Source organism: Tamandua tetradactyla, chromosome 19 (genome assembly GCF_023851605.1).
Source record: "Tamandua tetradactyla isolate mTamTet1 chromosome 19, mTamTet1.pri, whole genome shotgun sequence".
Classification (NCBI taxonomy): Eukaryota; Metazoa; Chordata; class Mammalia; order Pilosa; family Myrmecophagidae; genus Tamandua; species Tamandua tetradactyla.
This window is the reverse complement of record NC_135345.1, coordinates 4,354,152-4,369,239: the sequence shown is the minus strand read 5'-3', so window position 1 is coordinate 4,369,239 and position 15,088 is coordinate 4,354,152. Positions and strand designations below refer to the sequence as shown.

The window sequence follows — 15,088 nt, the reverse complement described above, 5'->3', positions numbered from 1 at the left end:
AAATGTGTTATCACCCTACTAAAGTAATCCTTTTGCTCTTTTCAAGTGCAGGTTTGCCTCATTGGGAAGTCCAGAACCTACCTGCCCGCAGCAGAAGTTTCCATCGACGCACAGAGAAGTCAGTACATTAAGGGCAGACAGGGCTGCCCTGAGAGCCCACCAGGGGAGGACTCCTCATGGGCTCTGTGCAGGGCTGCTGCCCCCACTGCTGCGCCCCGTGACCATCACAGAGCCCAGGGCGCCCAGCATGAGGATGTCCCTGGAGCTGATGGACTCTGGCTGTCTGGGTTTCGACCCAGGGAACGTGCTGATCCCGTGAGGAACTGTGCTGCCCTCCCCCGGGACTTTATTGACCGGGTGGTTTTGCAAGTGGCAAACTTGTTGTTAGGAGGAGCGCCTCCAGATGGGAGTCTGAGGACCTGGAACCCAGGAGGTAACCATCCCACGCCCCGGGCACTGAGTTCTCGCAGGATTCAGGGCAGTGTCACCTTCATGGCCAGTCAAGAACTAAATGTGGTCGTTTGTGATTAAGCATGTTTTAGAAGAGACATTGATCATGAACAGGCTAGATGAAAGTTCACTCTTTATATGTTTCCCTCTAGTTTCCATTTACATAAAGAGCTTTGGATGGTCGGGGGAGGAGGTCCGAGATCTGGTGGTGCTCAGCACCCTGGTTGAACTTTGCGGCAGCATTCAGGCTGCAGAGTCCAGGCCCTTGGTCCATCTGCAGAAATGCCCCAAGCAGAGCAAGTGGCCAGATGCCCACGAAATGCCCTGTCCCCTTGACTGTGTGCGCAGGGTTTCAGAGATGTTGGGGTTAATTATCTTTGAATTCCCAAAATACTAGAATCACGATAAAAGGGAGCAAACTCTATTTGATTGTTCTCATATAGATAACATGCTGGAATTCATGGCTGTCACAAGAAACGGGGATCAAAGTGTGGGTTTTTATTACTTTTATAAAATGATAATTTTATGCTGATTGAGGAGCTTTTTTCTGTCCCGCCTCTACTTCTCATCAGGGACAGACATCAGCCAGCAGCCAGAGTGCAGCTGGAGTTGTCTGTGTTTCAGGGACCCAGGCAGAGACTTGCTTCTCCTTGAGCTACTAGGAGAAATCTAGGCTCCTTCCCCATGCCCTTCCTGCCTTTTCCTGTCTGGCACTCTCAGAGGCTCCTCCCTAGCTGGCTGGCCCCTGGGGGACGCACCAGGGGAGAGGGCAGTGATTCTGGGAAACCCACTGGAGAAGAGGGCAGTGATTCTGGGAAACCCACTGGAGAAGAGGGCAGTGATTCTGGGAGACCCAGTAGGAAGTAGGCAGAGATCCTGGGACACCCAGGAGGGAAGAGGACAGTGACCCTGGGAGACCCAGCAGGAATAAGGACAGTGATCCTGGGAGACCCACCAGGGTGGAAAGCAATGATCCTTTGTCCTTTCTCTGAGCTTCATCCTTCTCACCTTTGAACCTTTTGAGAGAAATCCTTCTCTGGCTTTCTCCTTATCATCTTACTGCTCTCTTATCTCTTATGTACATGTGGTATGGCAGGGCCATTTAGCTGAACCTCTCCAGGACTCACCTATAGAATCACCTTTGATTCAGGACTGCCTCTGGGGCATGGCAGAGCTGCCCTGGTGCAGGCCACTAATCCTGGCAGTTGGCGCAGCATGGCTGTGACAGACCATAAAATGTATGGGCCCCCTTATGGCTGGTACACCACTTGCCAGCCTCCCTCTTCAGGAGGGGCAGGTACCTAGCTGGGCCTTGGAGAACACAGTGCTTCCCAAGAGGCTGCAGGGCAGTGAGCCCCAGAGACATTAACGGGTGTACTCAAAGGTATAGCAGGTGCAGGCAGCATGCAGGAGTGGTGGCCCTTCAGTTCCCAGGGTCCTTTGAAAAGCACATGTACATAGGGTGTGCTGGTCTGTGGCTAGGATATCCTGAGTTTAGACCCAGGTGACAGAGGCGGCTCTGGTTTAGTGGATCTTGGTTCTGGCTGCACCACCCAGAGAGCCAGGGCACCCTGCCACCAGCGCAGCTTCCACAGGTCTGGGGTACTCATTGGAGGCTCTCTAGGTGCCCACTGGGCAACCAGGGTGAGAAGCCTGCTCCTGTGATATGGGGTTGGGGTGGAGGCTTGAATTGGGGAGATGCGATGAGGTGTAGCAGCAGGAAGGAGAGAAACCACCCTCTACTGGGTCTCTAGGAGCTGGACAGCGAGCAGCACTGATTTCACTGTGTCTCACAGTTGCCCAGGGAGGCAGGGTCATGCACAAGCCCGCCTCAGGTTGGCCCTGGGGGTGCAGGGAGGACCCTATGTTCAGTGCCTGGCAGGTAGGTCAATAATCATGAAGAAATCAATTTTTATTTCACACTTATAATAAATTGACTCTATCAAGTTCATAGGGTTCCTTAATCTGTCAGAGATGAATGAGACATCCATATGGGTTCCACAAATAATAAATCCTGTATGGAAAAGAGACCACTGATGTAACTTCCATGATACTTCCTCATATCTCAGAGTCCTGTCTCCCCTCGCTGGCCATCGGCCTGCCTGGAACCAAGAAACTCCAGTGTGGCTGCTGCCTGGTTGGGCTGCTCTCTGGTTTGCTGACTTTGCCATCCCTCTCCTAGTTCAGAAAACTGTCATATGGGTCCAGTGAGAAGGGGCCAGGGATGGCCAGTCCCCTTTAGGCCTAAGTGTGTGGGGTGGATGTCACTGCCCCGCACCTGACACAGCCCTCTGAGATGGGCCTTGAGCTTAATTTAAACTTGACATGGTCCCTCCTGCCAAGGGCATAAAGAATTCGAAAGAGATTGATGAGTGTTTTTGTTGCTTTGGGGGAAACCCATTTCTTAACAGGGAGCCTTACCTTGGCAGAAGTAGCCAGTAAGCTGGACAAGGAAACTTTACAGAGATTGAAGAGGGAGTGTGGAGGCCTGCAGACGCTGCTGAGAAACAGCCACCAGGTGTTCGAAGGTGAGGGGTAGACCCTTCAGCCACACCTTATCTACACATGCGGGTTTTGTTTCAAATTCTGGCATCACTGTCATATTTTCCATAAATTTTTTGCTCCAGAATATCATGATGTACAAAAAAGCCAGGAAGGCAGTGCAGAGTTCCCGTGCTGTCCACCCCTGGCTCCCCTGTCCTTGGCCTCTGGCCTCAGTGTGGTGCCTCCTGGCTTCCCTCCTGGGTCTCGCCCTGGGCCGTGCTCGGGCCAGCTTCCTCCTCTCCAGGCGGTGCTCCCCACACAGAGCAACGCGCAAGTCCGGGAGCCTGAGTGCCGGCTTCCTCAGACGCGCAGGACTCTCTCGGGTGGGGGCAGATTGCCGGCTCTGCTCTCTGTCTGCGGCAGCTGCACACTGAAGTCTCCAAGGCCTGGAGGTCTTCCACACCCGCAGGCCTGGGCTAGGGGGGTCCCCAAAACCCATGCTGTGGGAGGGGCCCCTCGGCCCTTCCCTGGGCTGTGTGCCCAGGGCTGCGGGGTTGCCCTTGCCCACCCATTCACTCGCTTGCCCCGTAGACGGCGGGTCCCTGATGGTCAGCCCAGCGTGGCGGGTCCCCTGAGCAGTGCACAGGCACCGTCCTGGCCCCTGGAGTCACAGCCTCCCTGGAGAGGGAGTCAGTGATGCTTCCCCAGCACTTGCCTGTGGCTCGCAGGTGCCATTGCTAAATGAGTGGTGCAGAGAGCCCTGCGTGGCTGCCGTTCAAATGCCAGTATTTGCTTCACTCGTCCTTTTTTCCCTGTTTTCTTTATGGATATATTTTAAAACATGTTCCAGGCAGCATGCTTCTCCGCTCTGTCATGGAAAGTAGTGCTGTGACGTGCAGGGGGCCTGGTCTCATCCTGGGGCAAAGGCTGTGCCGGGAAGGCTTTCCTGAGGAAATGACATTTGAACTAGCACTTGAAGGGAAATAAGAGTCAGCCAGGTGGAGAGGACAGGGAAAAGTGTTTCATGCAGAGGCAACAGCATGTGCAAAGGGCCTGAGCTAGGGAGGACTTCGGTGAGCCTGTTGTAGGTGTAAGGGTCGGATGGGCAGGGCCTGTGGGGGTGCAGCCCCTGTGGCCATGAGGAAGGCCCTGGGCCTTGGGCCTCTGGAGGGCAATGGTGATACCCGGTTCCAGTCCCACCTGGTCTTCACCCTGCATGAGCTTGGCCAGAAACCCCGCCTCCATTCTGCACAGGGCCCCGCATCTTCCTGCTGAGCCCTGGGGTCAGGGGCAGTGTTGTGGTCCAGCTGCGGCTCAGCATGTGTCCCCGGGTGCACAGGAGGTAGGTGCGCTTTTCATAGTGTTTCTACCACAGGACGTTTACTGGGTGCTGGGTGTGGCTTGCTGCTGTGTGCCCTTGCCAGCTGCTCTTCTCTGAGGGCGGGCGGGATGGAGGTAGCAACGGCAGACAGTTGATGCAGCGTGTGAGGTCATGTCCTCAACTGGAGCACAGGCATCCCACCTGGGGTTGCAGGATGGGGGGTTGTAGGAAGATGGGAGGAGAGCAAGGGCTCCAGACAAGACCAGCCAGGCAGGGCTGCCTACCTGCCCTCTGGGCCTTGCCAGCCCATGAACACATGGGCTCAGGCAGAGGGCCTACCGTGGTCACTCAGGACGCACAAGCCACCGCCTTCCTTCCCACCCTGTCCCATAGCACCCTCCTTTCCCTCTCCCTCTTCCTGCTGGTCTTGCAAGACCCCAGCCCCAATGCCATCTCCAGGAAACCTTTCCTAAGCAGCTTTGCTCCTGGTATCAGCAACTAGGCCAGGAGCTGCCTGCAGAAGGTGGTTGGGCCTTGCCTTGAGCACCCCCAAGCCTACCTGCAGCTTGTTTTGTGCTCAGCAAGTGTCACTAGGTGGAAACACAAGAGGCTAGTGAGTGAGGGTGCACGCACCCCAGGTCCCTCACTAGCCTGAGATAGACTGTGGGTCTGAAGTCCCCTCACCCACAAAGTGCCATCTGTAGGGAGGGCTGTCCATGTGCAGGCAGGCGAAATGCCAAGCCCCTGCCCTGTGCATGGTCTCCAGGAGCCCATTTCAGGGGGAGGGGGGCTCAGCGAGGAAGAAGGCAGCCAAAGGATTGGGGTGGGGCTGCCATTGGTGAGAGCACAGAGCAGAAGACGAATGGCACAGAGGCCGTTTGTGGGGTACAGGCAGATGTCTGGGCCCTAAGACTGGGGCAGGTTCTCCCCATTTTTGTGCTACATCTGAGCTGACGGTTCTCCCCCATCCTTCGCATGTGCCCAGGAGAGCAGGGCATGCACATAGGCTAGTTTCAGGAGACATCCTCCCTTTTCACAGCTGTGTGGGTTCTTGTTTAGACTTGATTCCTCATGCACAAACACTGCTCCGCTCTGGCTGCTGGGAAAAGGTGAGGCTCCGCGGGAGGGTGGGAGTCACCCCATGGAGAGGCAGGACCAGCAGGCTCAGCCCTGGGGCCCAGGGTCCCTTGCCTGGAGCTTAGTTGGTAAGGATGCTGACTAAACCAGGGCACCCCTGGCCTAGGAGATGCTATTTCATGGAATAGTATCCTCATTTCCATTACAAATATGCATGCCTGCTATTGCTTTTCTGTGCCTTTCTCACTGGGGGGCACATTTATTTCCGGAAACGTTTCCGAGTGAGTACAAGGCTTGGGATTGAGCTCCAGATAAATCATTCCATTTCCAGTCATGCAAAAAATATGCACTGACATGAGGCCTTATCTATCTTTATACGAGAATTTTTTATTTTTGTTTTGTTTTTTTAAATAATAGCGGCTGGTCTCTAAAAATGTTAGGAAGTCGGGTTTTTAGATGACATTCATTGAGTTAGTGCTGACCCACTTGGGCATCAGGCGTGGATCTGGGACCGGCAGCATGGGGCTGGGTAAGGCCAAGCTCAAGTGCCAGTCCTCAGGGCTCATCCCCTAGCACCCTGCCCTCCCTGGGGTTTGGTATGGCCTGGTATGAAGAAAGTGTGCAGTCGGGGCTGGGCCTGCAGTTTGGCAATGAGCCAGTGCCGTGCCAAGCCCCCAGCCCTGACCCCACCTCTATCCCCCAGTGACTGAGTGCGGAGTGGCTGGGCCCTCCAGAGGAGCTGGGCGCTGAGTCACACGGGGGCCTGCAGTCTCTGGGAGCCAAGTGGCTCAAGTGGCCCAGGTTGTGCCCACTTTGCTGTTGGTGCCCCCAAATGTACTACATGTTCTGAGACTTTCTTTCCATGTAAGGAATCTTCAACCAGTTTACCAGGATTCTTTGCCTGAACATAATTTTGCTGTCCTAAAAAGTAGAGGGAAGGGGGCAGAATGATAGGTTTCATGTGCGCCAGTCAATAAATCTTAGGTAACTTACATTAGGGAGGAAACACACTCAGAAAAGTTGGAGAAGTAGCCTTTGGAAAGCACATCACTTAGAAATCAGAAACAAATTTCCACTGGTGGAAAGGCTGTTGGTGGTCCGAGTGGGAGCTGGCTGGGCCTGCACCCCTGGAGGCAGCCCCTTCTGGCACCCAGAAAAGGCCTAGCCTGGATGGGGCCCTGGAGCTTAGGATTCCGGGACAGGCCACCCGGCAGGCTGCTGACAGGACCAGGCCCATAGCTGGGAACCTGAGGAGCACATTGGCAGGGCTAGGTCAGCCCTGGCAGTGTCCTGGCGTTGGCCCTCACGTTGTCACCCTGCATTGCTAGTGTCTGTGACAGGATATTACAGACCCCGACGGGCCCTTTGCCCCTAGCCCTGCAGGCCCTGTTCCTAAAAGGTGGCTGGTGAATTCCCCAAACTACCCCTGGGGTGCCTGCTGCCAGCCAGCCTGTTCCAGGGGAGGGAACCAGCCTGGCTCTGGCCGCTGCAGATGACCCAGGTAAGCCCCTGGCCCTCCCTCAGATGCCTCCTGAGTGTGGTAGGACATCAGAGCAGGGTGGCTCCAGGCCCAGCTAGGCATCTCCTATCCCCTCCAAGCAGAGACATGTTATTCCAAGACATGCCAGCAGATGCTGCTGGAGAGTTGAAGTGAAGGAAGATAGGTCTCAGTGTTCCTGGGAAGGCAGCCCAGGAGGGGAGAACCCTGGGGAAGTTTAAACAGATTATGCCAGGCCCTCACTAGGAGCGTCTTCCACCCCAGGAAAATGAACCCTCCATTGTGCATTCGGGTTGGTGAGAAGCCTCTCTGTAGGGCCTTGGCTCTGGCTTCGTGGGGAAAATGCTCAACAGATGTCGGTCTGCACACACGTGGTGTCCTGCTGGCCATAGCCTGCGAGGTGATTGGAAAGTGACGTTCAAACTTTGGTTCACGTACGTTGCCATTCTCGTTAGAAGTCAGCGAGCCAGATTTAGTCAATAAGGTTCCTTGATTCTCCCTGAGCCTTTCTGTCTTGACATGGTTTTATAGTTTCCAATGAAAACCAGGAAGGATTTGGTTGCTTTGGCTATCTTTCATGTGGGGTTGTAAACTTCCCAAAATGAAATGGCTAAGGAAAAGCCAAGGTACCTCTTTCTGGCTACCTCCACCCAAATCGTGGCGCCTGTTTCAGGGAGGCAGCTCAGAGGTGGTGGCCAAACCTGGTCAGCTACCGGGCAGTTCCTGGGACTAGCACCCACCCCGATAGCCCCACCGCCTCTGGTGCAGCTTCCTGACCAGCGCCATTGCCCCACTTGTGCTGGGCTGTGCTGCCACAGGCCCTGGTGCTCTCAGAGCAGGGTGTGTGCATGTATCCTGCACAGCTGGTGGGAAACCCTTTACCTGGTGTTTACAAGCTGCTTCTATCCCACACCCCCTCCTGAGGTTCGAAGGGAATGCGGTTGTGGAGACATGTTCCAGTCCAGTGTGCCTTGGTTATGGCTGGGGACCTCATCATTTTATACTGCCAGAAAGGACTTTTCCCTCCTGCCTGTCCTGATTTTTATTTTCTAAACCTGAAATTTAGTCCTAAAGACCAGTGCAACAACACAACTTGTTCTCACATTTCGCCCTAAGCCAAGGACCACCTTTACGGTTCTTTCACATTGTTTCCCAGGTCCTGGGCCTTCTCTTTTATACCATGATCACAGCCGCTGTCCTCTGTGGTCAAAGCCTGGGTCTCATCATTGCCAGCACCTGGGCGAGGCACGTGTCTCTCACCACCCTGTCCTGGTGTCCACCACACTCCTCCTGACCAGTCACCAGCACCATAGGCTGTGACATGGCCTCCCACAGTCCCTTTCTCCAAAGGTCTCCACTCTGCTCCTCGCCCCGTCCACAGCCCCATGCCAGAGTCCCCCTGCCAGCTCTCATCTCCTCCCTCCCACCCCCCTGCAGGCCCACGCTCGTTCATTTCCATCACTCCTGCTGTGTATCCAGGTCCACGCACCCAAGCTCAGGTGGGCTGGGGGCTGCCACACTGTCCCCTCCCCATGCTTTCATGCCCCCTAGGTCTCTTCACTCTGCCCTCCAACCCCAGTCTGCCCACCAGCATCTTCTAGTGGATGGCCTTGCCCTTTCCCCTGAGAACACAGGAGCAATCGGGAGAGACAGCTACAGGCTTCCATGACCCCCACCGGGCCCCTCCTGTGTCTGGGCCCTTAGGTATGACCTGCCCATGCTCCCACGAAGTCTAGCCTCCCCCCCACAATCTTCTCATCTTGGAATAATTTTCATGATGGAAGATTTCAGTCATACAAAACTAAGAGAAGCATTTAATTGGAATTCCCCATACCCTCCCCAGCTCCCACAGCCCTCAGTTCAGGGCCACCCTGGTCTACTCTGTGCCCCATCCACTCTGACCCCAGCTTGGAATCAAGTTCCTGGTGGTCCCATATCTGCAAGTATTTCCTTATGTATCACTGAAAGATGAGAGCCTTTAAAAACAAATAAGACCACCACCATTATCACACTCAGAAGCTACCTAAGTGTGAGTAAAGCACTTACTGTCTTCAGTGGCCTTCCCTGTTTCCATTGCAGCCTGGCCTCCTGACCTCATGATTTTTTTTTTTAACACTTGCTGAAATTTTTTTTAACCCATTGAAAGCCAAATTCTTGTTTTGTATGAAGCTACATCTGATAAGAAAACTATTAAAAATCTTATAAAACTATAAAATCTTTGCCAACCTTAAGCACAACCAATAAAATTCACTTCCAGTAAGACTCCTACAACTTTTTGTATCCATCGGTTTTGTCCTACACATTTCTGTTTTTCATTCTGCTACAATCAATTATTTTACTTTTGGGGAAAAAATACTCTCTTTTTCCTTAACAAAAACACTTACTGCATATTTTATATATTTAAGTTACCAAAAAAGATCTTAAAATCCATCTTCAAAAGCCAGCATCCTACAAAACACAATTCTTTTTTTTTTCTATTTTGTGAAAAATAATAGATATACAAAAAAGCAATAAATTTCAAAGCACACCGCAACACTTAGCTATAGAACAGATTTCAGAATAAGGTATGGGTTACAATTCCAGTTTGAGGTTTTTACTGCTTAGCTGCTCCAAGACACTGGAGACTAAAAGAAATGTCAATATAATGATTCAGCAAACATATTTGTTAAACCCTGCCTTCTCTGTATACATCCACTATAACCTCTGATCTTTGTCCCACTCTTTAGGTATATTTGGGCTATGCCCATTTAACTTTTTCATGTTGGAAGGGCTGTTAATAATAAGGGATGGGGGATGGAACTAGTTGATGTTCTGGAAGGTTGGACCACTATGCATTTCAAGACTTACCTGGTTCAGGGACCCATCTGGAGGTTGTAGGTTTCTGGAAAGTTACTCTAGTGCATGGAAGTTTTGAAGAGTCTTATATAATGCCCAGGGTGTTCTTTAGGATTGGCAGGAATGGTGTTGGTTGGGGTTTGGCAAGTTATGATAGGTAGCAGTGTCTCACTGAAGTTTGTGTAAGAGCAACCTCCAGAGTAGCCTCTTGACTCTATACGAACTGTCTCTGCCACTGATAATTTATTAGTTACACTTCTTTTCCCCGTTTTGGTCAGGACGACGTTGATGATCCCACAGTACCAGGGCCAGAGTCATCCCTGGGAGTCATCTCCCACGCCACCAGGGAGACTTTCACCCCTGGATGTCATGTCCCACGTAGGGGGGAGGGCAGTGATTTCACTTGCAGAGTTAGGCTTAGAGAGAGAGAGGCCACATCTGAGCAACAACAGAGGCCCTCCAGAAGTAACTCTTAGGCATACCTATAGGTAGGCTGAGCTTCTCTGCTACCTACATACGCTTCACAAGAGCAAGCCTCAAAATCAAGGGCTTGGCCTATTGATTTGGGTGTCCTAATGTGTGACACAATAGGAGGGGTTTCCCTGGTGGTTTCTCCTTGTCTTTTGCATTCAACAGTTGATCAGTATGTGGCAGGGTACATATGTTTTCAGTTTTATCTTGTTTCGTGCCCCTGGGCTTCTTTTTTTTTTTTTGCATAGCAGAAATTCACTCTCTTAATTTTTTTTTCATGTCTATACAAATTATGTTGTTCCTGAGTCTTCTGAGGACGGATTGCATGTATCACATACCTTTATACTGTAATATTTTGCATGTAACCCCTACACTCACAGGCACTCTCAAAACCACAGCGCACTTATCAATCTCAGATAATTTAACATTGATCCAATATTGAAAGCTGCAGCTGCAGCCCCTATTCCAGTTCAGCCCTTCATGGCATCTTCCTTGCAGTCCAGCGGGGGGGGGGGGGGGGGGGGGGGTGTCATGGTCCCGAGCTGGGATTTGCACTTAATCTCGCCCCTGGACTTTGTAATGTGATGTTCACATTTTTTCCACTAAGTCTGGGATGTTTGCTGTCATTATTTCTTTGAGTATTCTTTCTGCCCCTTTCTTCTCCTTCTAGCTCACATATGCATATAATGGTGTGCTTGACGGTGCCCCATATTCTCTTAGTCTATTTTTGCAATTTATAATTCTTTTTTCTGTTCTGAGCCTGACTTATTTTGTCTTTGAGTTTGCTGATTCTTCTCCCAGCTCCGATCTACTGTTGAAGTCTCCTTGGAAATTTTCCTTTCAATTATTGTGCTTTTTCAACTCCAGTAGTTCTGTTTGGATCCTTTAAAAATCTCTCCCTCTTGATTGATATTCTCATATTGTTCATCCACTGTTTCCTTGTAAGCCTTCAACTCTTCTTCATCTTCTTGAGCATATGGAAGTTGTTTTTTTTTGGTCTGGCATGTTCAGTCTGGGTCTCTTTGTCGATGGTCTCTGGATTTTTCTTTTTCCTTTGGATGGGCTGTCATTTCCTATTTCTTTGTCTTATAATGCTTTGTTGCACACTGTACATTTCAGTATTTGAAAATGTTAACTCTGGGATTTATTCTGAGATGTGTGTTTCTTAAGCTTGTATCCAGTTTCTGATATGACAGAGATTTTTTGTAAAATCTCATTCTTTGCAAATTGGCTTTCATTGGCAGGTGCGCTCCTTCAGAGTTCAGCCGTCCTCTCAGGCAGGTCAGCCCAAGGTGAAGGCAGAGTGTGGGGTCTGCTCTGTCTTTTCCGGGCCTGTGTGGTGTCCTGGGCCTGTGCTTGCCGAGTGGTGGGAGTTCCCCAGGTTACAGGAGTTGTAGGCCCTCCACTCCCCAGGAAAGACCATCTCCCTCTCCTGGGAGTTTCTCTGCAGGACGTAGAGCAGGAAAACCTTTGCCCCAGGCCACCTGACCAACTGGTTGGTCCGTCCGACTCCTCATTGCTTTTACCCTTGAGTCTCCCCACCACCCCCAACAGGGACTGTTGGAGCAGCCAGGCTGTTTCTCCTGCTGCGTGGCCTTCGTGGCTACACCTTGGATGCCGTTGGCACCTGAGCACCCTGCAGACTTGGCCTCAGAAGGCCCCCGTGAAGGTCCTGGGTGGGGTCACATCCATGGGGGCTCATTGTCTGATGCGCACAGAAGTCGGCACCGTGACACCCAGATTTCAAGAAAAGACAGTGGTTATTGTGGGCAGCTCAGCAAGGAGACAGGAGGCAGGCCTCAGCTCTGTCTCCCTGGATAGAAGGGGCATGGGGGGTTAGATATTTGGGGAAGGTGGGCCTGAGGGAGTGTCTGAAGATAAAGTGAGGTGCCGTGGATTAGAGGGCAGGCCGAAGCAGAGCATATGCAGTTCCAGATCATGCTGCTTTATGTCTTGCGTGTTCAAAACTGGCAGCTTATTAGCACAATTGGTGGGTGCAATTTTTACTATGAGAATTAGGCAGAGGTGACTTTAGATCAAGGCTTCTGACTGCACCTGCCCTTGTGGCTAGAGCTGGCTCAAACTGGCTTTAGTAGGTACTGAAAAGGGTAAGAAAACAGGAACTTTTCTTGCATTTAAGAAAGCTTCTGAATAAACATGAGGAGGTGGGAGCGCAAACAGAAAAGGAGTCTTCTGCATACCAGTCAGGGAAGGGCTGCTTTAGTGGCAAAGTGGGTTAGTAGGTGGCAGATTCAGTGGGGAGCCCAGTTACACCATTTGCCCGCCTTCCAGGATTTCTCCCTCTGCAGGATTTCTTTGCCTTGCCCCAACTGCAGCTTCTTACTGCCTGACCTCCAGTGCTGGTGGCTGAGGGCTCAGTCCTCAGCCCTCCCTCCCTGCTGCCTCCCAGTGGTCTCATCCCCACTATTTGCTGGGGCCTCCTGCACCAGCATGCCCAGACTGGCCTCACCTGGTTGCTGGGCTCACATATCTGCTGTCTGTGGACACCCACGCATAGTAAAGGTGGCATCTTCCACACCACAGGTCAGAACTCCCTCAGGTTGCCCCCACCTGCTCCTGAGGGGCCTCCCTTCTCAGTCAGTGGCACTGTCAGTCTCCAGGGACTGAGGGCAACGTCCTGAGAGTTCCATCCCCTCCTCACTCTCAGTCCTTTCAGCCCTGCAGTGTCTTCAAGATCAGGTTCCCCAAGAGGCTCAGAGAGGCTGAGCCTTATAGTCTGGCTCCCACAGCTTCTCCCAATTTGTCTTCTGCCCCCTCCCTTGAGCCCTCTTGACCCTTCTGACTCCAGACCCTTTGGATTTGCTCTTGCAGCTTCTTGGACCTCACATGCTCCTCCCAGTCCCCTCAATGACGCCTTCTTGCCTCCCGCAGCCCCACAATCCCTTTCCCTGTTTGAAATCTTGCCGTAGCACCAATGTTTCCCACTTGTGTCCCCAGCTCCCGGAACTGCTACCACGTCTACCTTGTAGGCTCACAGCAGAGACTGGTTGAATCACCGAACTTTGAAGTTAGCCCTTCAGCCACATCTTTTCTCTCTTTTAATCGCAGTTCTGAATGGGCGAGTTCACATCCGTGACTGGAGAGAGGAGAAACTACAGAATCAGCAGCTGGAAGCAAAACGGAGGCTGTTTCCTGGAGCCTTCAAGACCCGTGTCTGCTGGTTTGTCACTCACCACCCTGATGGCTGTGCCCTGCCTTCGGATTGCTGCCCGTTTGCCCATGGGCCTGGGGAGCTGCGGCCTTCCCAGAACACTAAGTGGAAAAAGCAGGTTCTGTGACCTGCCCTTACCATACACATCCAGGCCTGCGCACCAGCTCTTCTCAGTACTGCGGTTTCTGTACTGGTTTTGTTCAGATTTGTTTGCCTTCTGCCTTTCTCCAGATTCTCATGAATATAAACCATATTACAAAAACTATAGAAACTAGAGACGCTAAATTCCCCACGGCCCTCATCCAGGTGCGGGGTCTATTTTTAAGTGAGGTCACTGATAAATGTGTGCAGCCTCTTTATACCAGCAAGATACCGTGAAGACTTTGCCGTAAGAAAGGGTGTGCCGTGCTCTTTTCTTGTGGGAGACCCTTGAGGCCCCTTCTCGGGACAGGTGGCCCACATCTCGCCCGCACCTTACTGCTCCTTGAGTGCTGCTGCTCCGAATGTTAATCACCAGCTTAGAATTTTAAAGCAGATGTTGAGATTATTTTTGAAATTATAAAGAAGAAAATGAAACAAAAATAATGGTCGTAATCTCACCTAGTGCCCTTTAGGTAGCTAAGGAAATCCCAAGTAACCCCATAAAAGGCTGGAAATGCAAATACTACGGAAGTGTTCTCCCCAGACCCTCTACCCATTACTGCTATTAACAGTTCTTTTGAGTCCTTCCAGGAAAAAAGTCCTGATATCTTTTGATATGAAATTATTTTTACAGTTTTACACAAATGGTCACAGGTGATATGCCCTGTTCAGCCCTTGACTGTGCCTGACCTTGGGCACATCTCCCGGGCCATGTTTTAACAGCTGCGCAGTTAAACAGAGTTTAACAGACTCGGCTTCGCACGAGGAGTGAGAATAAGCCCTTCCCTTCTCTGATGGCAGTGTCATTTCTGCAGCTCCTACCTGACCTGGGGACCCCCGTGGTGAGCAGCAGTCTCTGGGGGAGTGCAGAGGAGGAGCCTGAGGAGGTCAGGGCAGGGGGCAGAGGCCATCTGAGAGGCCCTCCAGCCCCCCTGATGAGTGGGCAGCCAGGGGAGGGTGGGGGAGAGAGCCCGTGGGGGCTGCTGCTTCCCCGGGTGACAGATTGAATTAGGAACCCTGTCTTAGTGTCCTGGTCGCTAAAACAAATAGTGATGAGCTGGCTTAACAACAGGAATTCATGGATTATGATTTCAGAGGCCGGAAGGCTGCCTTCTCCCAGGCTCTGTATCTTCTTGGGGCATTTTCTTTTTTTTCCGGGTTCTACCGACTTGCAGCCTCTGGCTGCTCCCTGTGGCTCTCTGCCCGTGGCCTTCCCCATAAGGCCTCTCCTAATAGGATTAAGGCCCCTTTCTGATTAATTTGGGCCCCCCCTTCACTGAAGTAACCTCATCCAAAGGTCCTTCTCACAATGGGTTGTTTAAGCCAACTCACTTTGTGTGGTCAAAGGAGCTCTGGCAAACTAGGGCACCCCCAGCTTCCCCCTTGTCCTGGCAGCTCTCCTGGAGGCCTCCACTCTGCAGCTCAGCCCCTGTGCATCTGGGCCTCACCTGGAGGGTGGGACCAGTCAGTCACGGGCAGTTCTGACCCTGGTAGGACCCACCGAAGGCCCCAAGGAGACCCTTGCCATTCCCAGGGACCAAGTAATTGCCCCACTGCAGGGTCCCCCACCCTCCTGGGATCTGCCTTATGGACTGGTGCAGGGAGCCATACCAGGATCACGCACAGGCGCTGCCCCCAA

At 52.1% G+C, this 15,088-nt stretch overlaps 1 protein-coding gene across 2 annotated transcripts in view; it reads left to right on the top strand.

Moving 5' to 3' along the window:
- The window catches only part of TRMT44 (tRNA methyltransferase 44 homolog), a 36,837-nt gene extending 22,542 nt beyond the window's left edge, over nt 1-14,295 (top strand). For both annotated transcript variants that reach the window (XM_077136296.1, XM_077136295.1), the window contains 3 exons: nt 52-433; nt 2,862-2,978; nt 13,206-14,295. In XM_077136296.1, coding sequence (XP_076992411.1) covers nt 52-433; nt 2,862-2,978; nt 13,206-13,435 — 729 coding nt within the window. In that variant the 3' untranslated portion in view covers nt 13,436-14,295. The remainder of the gene's footprint in view (nt 1-51; nt 434-2,861; nt 2,979-13,205) is intronic.
- Nucleotides 14,296-15,088: the final 793 nt, after the last annotated feature.